Source organism: Lygodium microphyllum, chromosome 3 (assembly GCF_053477565.2).
Source record: "Lygodium microphyllum isolate KBCC chromosome 3, Lygodium_microphyllum_v1.1.10, whole genome shotgun sequence".
In the NCBI taxonomy this organism is placed as follows: Eukaryota; Viridiplantae; Streptophyta; class Polypodiopsida; order Schizaeales; family Lygodiaceae; genus Lygodium; species Lygodium microphyllum.
Window position 1 is genome coordinate 36,489,521 of NC_141137.1, and position 11,473 is coordinate 36,500,993.

General features: G+C 36.6%; 1 protein-coding gene across 2 annotated transcripts; it reads right to left on the reverse strand.

The window, feature by feature from the left end:
* Positions 1 to 6,723: 6,723 nt before the first annotated feature.
* Positions 6,724 to 9,821, reverse strand: LOC148038231 (uncharacterized). 2 transcript variants are annotated; one of them, XM_087675394.1, is made up of 5 exons: positions 9,401 to 9,821; positions 8,251 to 8,522; positions 7,911 to 7,948; positions 7,722 to 7,812; positions 7,083 to 7,219 (listed from the first exon to the last, which is right to left on the reverse strand). In XM_087675394.1, exons 1-4 carry the CDS (start codon positions 9,546 to 9,548, stop codon positions 7,764 to 7,766), a joined length of 507 nt encoding a protein of 168 aa, XP_087531520.1. In that variant the 5' UTR covers positions 9,549 to 9,821; the 3' UTR covers positions 7,083 to 7,219; positions 7,722 to 7,763. The 2 variants fall into 2 exon arrangements, with proteins under 2 accessions (XP_087531519.1, XP_087531520.1); XM_087675393.1 differs by having other exon boundaries at positions 6,724 to 7,219; positions 7,722 to 7,948.
* Between the last annotated feature and the right edge of the window lie 1,652 nt (positions 9,822 to 11,473).

Here is an 11,473-nt window from a genome sequence, read left to right on the forward strand (position 1 = left end):
AGAGAGAGAGAGAGAGAAACTTTTGATTTGAAAATAAGTTTGATTTAATTAAAGGAGAGAGAGAGAGAGAGAGAGAGAGAGAGAGAGAGAGAGAGAGAGAATCTAGGCCCTACACATGAGAGAGGGGGGGGAGGGGAGGAATTTAATTAAAAAGGGAAGGGGGTTTTGATTTAAAAAAGAGAGGTGCGGAGGGGAGGCTTTAATGAAAAAAGGGAAGGGGAAGAGAAAATGAGATATTACACGTGAGAAAGAGATGAGGGGAGGGGGTTTTAATTAAAGAAATGAGGTTTGGAAAAGGGGGTAGGTTCGAGAAGCCCTATGGATGTTCGGGGCTTTTCAAACCTATAGCTAAAATAATATAGTAGTAAGATTCTCTGTCTCTCTCTCCCCCTCTCTCCTCTCTTTTCCTTTTTTCTTTTCCTCTCTCTCTCTCTCTTAAATTTTATATTTCCTCTCTATAATTCTATTTCTCTCTGTTCCTCTCTCTCTCTCTCTCTCTCTCTCTCTCTCTCTCTCTCTCTCTCTCTCTCTCTCCTTTCTTTTTTGCTCTTTGTGTGTGTGTGTGTGTGTGTGTGTGTATCTAAGTTTAATCTGAGAGAGAGAGATAGATAAATAGATAGAAAACCTAGGCCCTACGCATGAGAGAGAGGGGGAGGGGGAGAAGAAAAATGTTTAATTAAAAAAAGACTATTCTCTTTCCTCTTTCTCCCCCTTCTCTCTCCATCTTCTTATTTTTATGCTTCTTATTGTTCTTCTTATCTGTCTCTCTCTCTTTTTCTATCCCCTTCTCAAAGTGTGTGAAAAACTGTATTCAAAAAAATTTAAATTAAAAAAGATTTTAAAAGGTTTAATTGAAAATTTTAAATTAAAAGGTTTAATCTAGCTGAGAGAGAGAGAAAGAGAGAAACTTTTGATTTAAAAAGAAGTTTGATTTAATTAAAGAGAGAGAGAGAGAAAGAGAGAAACTTTTGATTTAAAAAGAAGTTTGATTTAATTAAAGAGAGAGAGAGAAATAGAGAAAACCTAGGCCCTACACATGAGAGAGAGGAGGGGGGAGGGGGGAGGAATTTAATTAAAAAGGGAAGGCGGTTTTAATTTAAAAAAGGGAGATGAGAAGAGGAGGCTTTAATGAAAAAAAAGAAGGGGAAAAGAAAATGAGATATTACACATGAGAAAGAGAGGGGGGGAGAGGGTTTTGATTAAAGAAAGGAGGTTTGGAAAAGAGGGTAGGTTCAGGAAGCCCTCTGGAGGTTCGGGGCTTTCCGAACCTATAGCTAAAATAATATAGTAGTAAGATTCTCTGTCTCTCTCTCCCCCTCTCTCCTCTCTTTTCCTTTTTTCTTTTTCTCTCTCCCTCTCTTAAATTTTATATTTCCTCTCTCTATAATTCTCTTTCCCTCTATTCCCCCTCTCTCTCTCTCCCTCCCTCTCCTCTTCTTTCTTTTTTGCTCTTTGTATGTATATATATATATATATATATCTCTCTCTCTCCTTATTTTAATTAAACAAAAAGTTTACATTAAAAAGTTTGATCTGAGAGAGAGAGAGTGTGTGTGTGAGTGAAAACCTAGGCCCTGCACATGAGAGAGAGGGGAGAGGGGGAGAAGAAAAATGTTTAATTAAAAAAAGACTATTCTCTTTCCTCTTTCTCCCCCTTCTCTCTCTATCTTCTTTTTATCTTTCTACTTTTTATCTCTCTATCTCTTTTATTCTATCTCCTTCTCAAAGTGTGTGAAAAACTATGTTCGAAAAATTTTTAATTTTAAAAAAACTTTTAAAATGTTTAATTAAAAAATTTAAATTAAAAATTTTAATCTAACTGTGAGAGAGTGAGAGAGAGGGGGGGAGAGAGAAAGATAAACTTTTGATTTAAAAAGAAGTTTGATTTAAAGGAGAGAGAGACAGAGAGAGAGAGAGAGAGAAAGAAAACCTAGGCCCTACATATGAGAGAAAGGGGGGAGGGGAGAAGAATTTAATTAAAAAGGGAAGGGGTTTTTAATTTAAAAAGGGAGGTGAGGAGGGGAGGCTTTAATGAAAAAAGGAAACGAGAAGAGAAAATGAGATATTATACGTGAGAAAGAGAGGAGGGGAGGGGGTTTTGATTAAAGAAAGGAGGTTTGGAAAAAGGGGTAGGTTCGGGAAGCCCTTTGGAGATTCGGGGCTTTTCAAACCTATAGCTAAAATAATATAGTAGTAAGATTCTCTGTCTCTCTCTCCCCCTCTCTCCTCTCTTTTCCTTTTTTTTCCTCTCTCTCTCTTAAATTTTATATTTTCTCTCTCTATAATTCTCTTTCTCTCTGTTCCCCCCTCTCTCTCTCCCTCCCTCTCCTCTTCTTTCTTTTTTGCTCTCTCTCTCTCTCTCTCTCTCTCTCTCTCTCTCCTTATTTTAATTAAACAAAAAGTTTACATTAAAAAATGTAATCCAAGAGAGAGAGAGAGAGAGAGAGAGAGAGAACCTAGGCCCTACTCATGAGAGAGAGGGGAGGAGGGAGATAAGAAAAATGTTTAATTAAAAAAACTATTCTCTTTCCTCTTTCTCCCCCTTCTCTCTCAGTCTTCTTCTTTTGATCCTTCTTCTTCTTCTTCTTATCTCTCTCTCTCTTTTATTCCATCACCTTCTCAAAGTGTGTGAAAAACTATGTTGAAAAAAATTTTAATTAAAAAAAGATTTTAAAATATTTATTTAAAAAATTTTAATCTAACTAAGAGAGAGAGAGAGAGAGAGAAACTTTTGATTTAAAAAGAAGTTTGATTTAATTAAATGAGAGAGAGAGAGAGAGAGAGAGAGAGAGAGAGAGAACCTAGGCCCTACACATGAGAGAGAGGAGGGGGAGGGGGGAGGAATTTAATTAAAAAGGGAAGCGGGTTTTAATTTAAAAAAGGGAGGTAAGGAGAGGAGGCTTTAATGAAAAAAGAGAAGGGAAGAGAAAATGAGATATTACACATGAGAAAGAGAGGAGCGGAGGGGATTTTGATTAAAGAAAGGAGGCTTGGAAAAGGAGTTAGGTTTGGGAAATCCTCTGAAGGTTCGGGAACCTATAGCTAAAGTAATATAGTAGTAAGATTCTCTGTCTCTCTCTCCCCCTCTCTCCTCTCTTTTCCTTTTTTCTTTTCCTCTCTTTCTCTTAAATTTTATATTTTCTCTCTCTATAATTCTCTTTCTCTCTGTTCCCCCCTCTCTCTCTCTCTCTCCCTCTCTCTCCTCTTCTTTCTTTTTTGCTATATATATATATATATATATATATATATATATATATATATATATATATATATATATATATATATTAAGTAAACAAAAAGTTTACATTAAAAAGTTTAATCTGAGAGAGAGAGAGAGAGAAAAAAAAACTAGGCCCTACGCATGAGAGAGAGGGGGGAAAAGAAAATTTTTTAATTAAAAAAAGACTATTCTCTTTTCTCTTTCTCTCCCTTCTCTCTCTGTCTTCTTATTTTTATGCTTTTTATTCTTCTTCTTATCTCTCTCTCTGTCTTTTATTCTATCTCATTCTCAAAGTGTGAAAAATTGTATTCGAAAAATTTTCAATTAAGAAAACCTTTAAAATGTTTAATTCAGAAAAGTTTAAATTAAAAATTTTAATCTAACTGTGAGAGAGAGAGAGAGAGAGAGAAAGAAACTTTTGATTTAAAAAGAAGTTTGATTTAATTAAAGGAGAGAGAGAGAGAGAGAGAGAGAAAACATAGCCCCTACACATGAGAGAGGGGGAGAGAGGGGGGAGGAATTTAATTAAAAAGGGAAGGGGGTTTTAATTTTAAAAAGGAAGGTGAGGAGAAGAGGCTTTAATGAAAAAAGGAAAGGAGAAGAGAAAATGAGATATTACACGTGAGAAAGAGAGGAGGGGAGGGCGTTTTGATTAAAGAAATGAGGTTTGGAAAAGGGGGTAGATTTGGGAAGCCCTTTGGAGGTTCGGAGCTTTCCGAACCTATAGCTAAAACAATATAGTAGTAAGATTCTATGTCTCTCTCCCCCCCCCCTCTCTCCTCTCTTTTCTTTTTTTCTTTTCCTCTCTCTCTCTCTTAAATTTTATATTTCCTCTCTCTATAATTCTCTTTCTCTCTATTCCCCCCTCTCTCTCTCCCTCCCTCTCCTCTTCTTTCTTTTTTACTCTTTGTATATTTATCTCTCTCTCTCTCTCTCTCTCTCTCTCTCTCTCTCTCTCTCTCTCCTTTTTTTAATTAAACAAAAAGTTACATTAAAAAGTTTAATCTGAGAGAGAAAGAGAGAGAGAGAGAGAGAGAACCTTGGCCCTACACATGAGAGAGAGGGGGAGAGGGGGAGAAGAAAAATGTTTAATTAAAAAAAACTATTCTCTTTCCTCTTTCTCCCCCTTCTCTCTTCGTCTTCTTCTTCTTATCATTCTTCTTCTTCTTATCTCTCTCTCTCTCTTTTATTCTATCTCCTTTTCAAAGTGTGTGAAAAATTTTAATCTAACTAAGAGAGAGAGAGAGAGAAAGAGAGAAACTTTTGATTTAAAAATAAGTTTGATTTAATTAAAAGAGAGAGAGAGAGAGAGAAAAAAAACCTAGGCCCTACACATGAGAGAGAGGGGGAAAGGGGGGAGGAATTTAATTAAAAAGAAAAGGGGGTTTTAATTTTAAAAGGGGAGGTGAAGAGAGGAGGCTTTAATGAAAAAAGAGAAGGGGAAGAAAAAATGAGATATTACACGTGAGAAAGAGAGGAGGGGATGGCGTTTTGATTAAAGAAATGAGGTTTGGAAAAGGGGGTAGGTTCAGGAAGCCCTCTGGAGGTTTGGGGCTTTCCGAACCTATAGCTAAAATAATATAGTAGTAAGATTCTCTATCTCTCTCTCCCCCTGTCTTCTCATTTCCTTTTTTCTTTTCCTCTCTCTCTCTTAAATTTTATATATTCTCTCTCTATAATTCTCTTTCTCTCTTTTCCCCCTCTCTCTCTCACTCCGTCTCCTCTTCTTTCTTTTTTACTATATATATATATATATATATATATATATATATATATCCTTATTTTAATTAAACAAAAAGTTTACAATACCATTTATGCAAGGAATTTAAAAAGGTTGCATGTGTCATGGAAATATAGCATTTATGCAAGAAACCAAAAAATGTTATATTGCCACTAGCATATGAAGAATAGTGCTTAACATGTCAATATGCAAGGGTCATCCATTCTACACAAGTTTGGCCATTTAAACAAGTACCCATCCCATAAGCATTAATCATAGTTAGAAACTTTTGGATAACCCACTCTAGGTTTTACAAGTCCATTGTAATGTATCATCGAACCCACACATTGCCATTTATTACAAGTCCTCTATATCATGTGAATCATTGACTTTGATTTACAAATATTCATTGATTTGTAAAATCATAATGTTTAACCTTTTGTACACACATCCATAGATTCATTGCCCAATTTAACTCACATAAATCTAAATTATTTTTTAAAGCAATTTATGTTGTTTACAAGATTATAGCTACCCTCCTCACTTTAATTCAATTAAATCTCTCAATGCTTTAATGCCTCCAAGGTCAAGCACATGGATGCATAATCATAATACTGTATATAATCTAATATGTTACGCTTATCATTATCCTAAAAATATTCACATACAAATTTTGAATACCAACTTTTCGCTTCTATTGAGGGCCTACATCTTGACTTCCCAAACATTGCAATCTACTTGAAACATTGCTAGAACTCAAATGCCACAAGATGATCAAGACATTGCTAGAAGAAAATCAAGATCGTTGGCAAATAGACTACCTTTAGAGGGAAGAGTGAATAGTAGTCATTATGATTTCATAAACAAACTAGGTGAGATTTTGAATTTAATCTTCATCAAGCTTCAAGCTAAATCTACATCTATGTTTAATGAGGAGGACTAGTACAAGACAATGGGATGTAGCTAGGTGTGAAGAAGGGAGCCAAAGGCCATTACAACTTGGTGTCACTATTGCCTAATGGCCTTCTCTTGGTGGAATACGTTTTGACAAAGCAATGTTATTATGAACATGCCAATATATCCAAATGCATATAGAGAGAGAACCACATCCACATGCACAAACAAGCCACCATAGCATGCACTATACATGCAAAGCACATCATTATGTTGTGTGAAGCACACACTTTTATTTGTTGAGTGCAAAAGGAGGAAGTCGTGTGGTTGCACGACTGCTTCCCTTTGCTCTCACAAAGGTGAAGCGATCTAGGCATAGTCTCACAAGTTTTGCAAACCACTGTGGTTAGTGGGCCTAGCCTCGCCAAGGCTACACCTCGCGAGCTTGCAAACCATGCAACACACGATTAACGAAAAACACTAACATACCATACTGTTCATTTTTTGTTTAATCCAAATATTTCTCATGTTACAAAACTATTTTTAATCTCAAAACAATCCATGTTCACTATAAAGTTATTTCAATGCCCAAAACAAGCAATTACTATTTCATAGAATAGCTTTTATTATTATGAACGCTATTAAAAGAGGCTTAATTTGATGAGATCAATGGTTGAAGAGAGTGGACTGCCCTACCACATCATGGAGCTGAATTATTGTGCACAAAAACAAACACAAACATGCCATACTATTCATTTTTGGTTTAGTCCAAAAATTTCTCATGTTATAAAATTATTTTTAAGTTTAAAACGATCACTATTCATTATAAATTTAATGTTTCTACCCAAAAAACAACTATTATTTTATAGAACAATCTTTATTAGCATCATCACTATTAAGAGTCTTCATTGATGAGATCAATGATTGAAGAGAGTGGACAATGTTTGAACATGGCCATCATGATTGAAACAAAACCATGATAGATGGCCCTCTCCCTCAAGCTCATGTAGGTCTGGAAGTTGCTTTTTAACATAACATTGCATCTCAACTAGAACCAAATTATCATTAAGAGTCTTCATTGATGAGATCAATGGTTGAAGAGAGTGGACAATGTTTGAACATGGGCATCGTGATTGAAACAAAACCATGATAGATGGCCCTCTCCCTCAAGCTCATGTAGTTGGACAATGTCTGGAAGTTGCTTTTTGACATAATGCTGCATCTCAACTAGAACCAAATTATCATCTGTGCCTTGCCAAATATGTAGGGGTCCCTTGAATACGTTTCCAATGTCCCCTACCTCAAATCCCCAATCTCTATGGACTAGATGCATATCTCTAGCCATACCAAACCCTCCATGTGGAACTAATGATTCTGTATTATCCCTACAAACAACAAATTAAATTTTTAAGGGAAAAATACACGCACATGCATGAGCACACAGAAAAAATCACTACTAACCTCATCAAAATTTTATGATGCCACATTTTATTGGATCATAAACAAGGCATTTGCTTGTAATGCATATACAACACATATCAATATAAACTATGATAACATCAAATCGCAAAGACCCTTCAAATTAGGACTCCTAGAGAGCAAAAACAATATTTCACAAAAACATTTGAAATTAGGATTCCCTACTAAGGACAAGAAATGATTCACACAACCACCATGAAAAGATAACAACCATCTTATTGAAGGAAACATATAAATCATGAAAAGATAGCCACCGCCTTCAAAAAGAACCATGAAAATATAACCACCACCCTACTAAAGGATAAATGGAAAACCATTTAGGTTAGGATTCCTAGTTTCACTATATAATGAGAAACCATGTAAATCAAGTAGGTAAAATAACATCAATTATAAAGAAAGTAAACACACCTCAACATTAAATCAGCAGCCTCTGGGAGTTGGAGATGCTTTCTATCTGCAAGGCAAAGCTCTCTCTGACAATTTCGAACCCAATGTGCACCTGCCATTGGCACTATCATAACACGCACGTACCATCTCAAAACAAAAAATGGCAACTTGGAACCAACTCGTATCAATGTCTTGCAACCTCGTGACAACCTGGTAAACATTGCCTCGTGTTCCTGTTGTGTAACTCCCTTACAAATCACAACATGACAAAATGAGGTAAAAATATAAAATTTGAAACTTGTTCATCATAACAAGATGTGCACCAATCACCATCATGACAAAATGAGGCAAGATCATAGAATCTGAAACTTATTTAGCATAACAAAGATGTACAAAAGAACATGATTGAATTCAATAGGTTTCGTCTTGCATAAAGTTACACACTCTTGAAAACAAGACAATTTTTGTCCATGTAACATAAACAACATTCAAAATGACAACTTGATCATCTTTTCTCACCATGTAAAATAAACAACATTCAAATTTTTACCTTCCACCAATAGTTTCCAATTGGACACCATAGAGCAATGCCAGCAATTCGATGGGGGATATACATTGATGCAGCGTAACAATAGGCTCCACCACATGAGAAGCCTAATAACCATACCTTTTCCCCTAACTTGGCCTCATCCATCACTACCTCTAGATCATGAGCTGAACTTTTTAATGTTTGATGTGGGTCTGGATCACTTTGGCCATAGCCCGGCCTGTCTATTGCCACCAACCTCACACCATATTCTTGTAACAACTCTAGTGAGACACCTGTCCACACACACATTTGAAAATTGCCAATCCAATAACTACAAATGCAAGTTACTAAACACATGGGAAGAAACAACCAATAGTGCTAAGCTAACATAGTTCCACACTGATCACATTAATTTTGTTTATACAAATTGGAAAGCTTGTATTTGCATGATTACATTACAGGCATGTTTCAATTACACCCTTTCTTCATAATCCACTAATGTTTGAATAAAACCAATACAACAAACTTACAACTTACAACTAGCATGGTGAGTAGTTAGATCTCTCTTAGAAAGAACCACCCCATTTGTTTTCCATTAAGTTTGAAATATTTAAGTCCATCTCATCTATTTTTTCATTAAGGTCTAAACCTTTTTCTTGTTCTTTGATATCACAATTTTTGCCCAAGGTGTTATGTAAATTTCAATATCTTAACAACTAATCTCAGCTTGGTTGCTGTGGATATCCATAATCCTATGAGAAACTTATGGTGGTAGATACGTTTTTGCTTTCGGATATTTTTACACAATTTAGGAAACAATTTTCGGCTTGGAATGCTTGGTGATAAGGACCAACACCTTTACATTTTCGAACATAATGATGATGAGCATGCATAAATTGACGATGAACGATGGATGGTATTTCCAAGTATGATCGCAACTAGGGCAAAAATGTTTAGATTGTGATCGTAAGACATGGGGTCAAAAACGCCTTGAACTTGGCCTTAAAAGAAAAGACACACACTTCAAATGACACCATGAATAGAGCCAGAAATTCCTTCCTTACGTGTAGGTCACACCCAGATCATGTAAAACATGCATGGCAAGGACGACATGGGAACATGGATGCAGAACACATAAAATGACAGCAGAGAGAGAGAGAGAGAGAGAGACCTGGCATGGCAGCAAGACGAGAGGAACCCATTCCGTGCAATACGAGGAGGGAGCGTTTGGCTTCTTCGGAACTGCACCCGAGCTCGCGATAGCTCACGCGCCGCCCATCAGGCAACTTCACAAACTTGGGGCCACTGTCGCCTTCCATCTCTCTCTCTCTCTCTCTCTCTCTCTCTCTCTCTCTGTGATTGAACCAGAATCGATACTATCTCCTCTTTCAGATTGAACCCACAGGACAGTTGCTTGAGCTCTCTATCTCTCTCTCTCTCTCTCTCTCTCTCTCTCTCTCTCGAACAACACAGGCACACCGCTTAAGAGCTCTCTCTCTCTCTCTCTCTCTCAGAGCTGCTTTGATCCCTTTCGGCGACAACTGGCCCCCTTCTAATGTTAGCTTTCCTATCCCCATAAACGCTCGCCTCAGCATATCCCTTCTCGCCACTCATAGCTATATTATTGATATAGCCATAACATTTTGTCGACTCTAACGTAGAATTCAAACTTCTATTACTAGTATGAAGTTGAAAGCGAGTGATATCATGAGTTAGCCAATCACATCGCGTAGTTTCTAAGTCTGGGTTCAAGTTATTAATGTAAGTTGAGGTTCAAGATGACATGACTATCCAATCACATAGTTATACTTACATTACCAATCGGGGTGAGCTATGGGTTATTGATCCCATTGCCTATCCAATCATACATCTATACACGAATCCATTAAATCACATGCATCTAATAGATTTAGAGATCAGGTTTCCATCATTTTGCACTTGTATCCTATCTCGCACGGCATCTTCTTTATGTGCTCTCAAGCCTTACTAGGCCTATAGGCCTAATCAATATGGCAAGGCAACTCAAAAAAGGTCAAAAAAAGAAGTATCAAAATTTATGCTACTTTTTGTCGATATTTGAAAATCAAGTCTATATTGCCTATCAAACGTATCAAAGGAGTATAAAATTTGATCTTATATTCTATATTGCCATTTCCATAAGGGCATATGCTTTTACAATGGTACGATGGCAAGTGAAAACTTGGCTATAGAATTATTGCTAGTAATTACTCCTAATTAATTTCTTGGAGTTGAGAGGAAGAGTTTTCAATAATTATATGTGCAACTTTTGGCTAAAGATTTTCTAGTTTTCTTAACTATTATTTTTATACAAAAGGCTAGCAAAGATTCCCTTGTAATGTGAAAAAGATTAATTCCCAAGGATTAACAAGCCTTTGAGGTGGGCCTATTATGGTTGCATTAAAACAGTGATGGTGCTATAGAATCCTACCAAGGTAGGTAGATAGTATAGTTAATCTCCTAGAGTTCAAACAACAAAAGAAGTAATTGTGGTGTAAGCAATGACAGAGATGAGATGAGAATCAATTAAAAAATTCATGGTGTTTGTTGGGAGTACAAATGTGATGAGAATGTATTCAATGATGATATTGTAGCTATAACTCTAATTCACCTACAAAATGATTGCAAATATGCCTAACATGGACCCCTACCAAGTTGAAGCAAATCAAAAGGATCAAAAAGTCATTAGTTCCCTTTGAGATTCTTCATTCCATATATAGTGTAGTATGGCAATTGCTTTTTACTATGGCAAATACTTAGTCTTGTTGGGGGTTAAGGTGCCTCTACCTAGCCGCCTGTGTATTACTATATTGACAATATTACTACCCATACATGCACACTGCAAGCGATGGGCGCCCATCACTGTCACTTCATTCTTTATTCTTTTAGTGACATTTAAATAAAAGGAAGGTTGGACACATATATTGTGATTGTTGGAGTTCCCACATTGTGTCTCTCTCTCTCTCTCTTGCTCTTGCTCCTTCCACTATAGCTATTGATCCTACTTGTGCTTCCACTTTAGGGCTCACCTCCCTTCAACTGGTATTAGAGCCTTCTTCTTCGTGAGCTTGAGCTTGGTTTGACACTCTCTCAACTTCCATTCGAATACCTACAGCATTCATGCCTTTGTTGGCAGCCATAGCCACTCCGTTCGAGCTTCCTATCGGTTGCACTCTTCTTGGGCACTCTTTGAGTCTTCTCGAGCAAGTTGGAGCAACCTCCCATA

Bases quoted from the DNA above. Each gene is read 5' to 3' on its own strand.
- LOC148038231 (XM_087675393.1), bottom strand. From the start codon at position 9,548: ATGGAAGGCGACAGTGGCCCCAAGTTTGTGAAGTTGCCTGATGGGCGG. The intron at 8,523-9,400 runs GTCTCTCTCTCT...GTGTGTGGACAG, and splicing joins TCGTCTTGCTGCCATGCCAG to GTGTCTCACTAGAGTTGTTA. The intron at 7,949-8,250 runs GTAAAAATTTGA...GTGATTTGTAAG, and splicing joins TTGGAAACTATTGGTGGAAG to GGAGTTACACAACAGGAACA.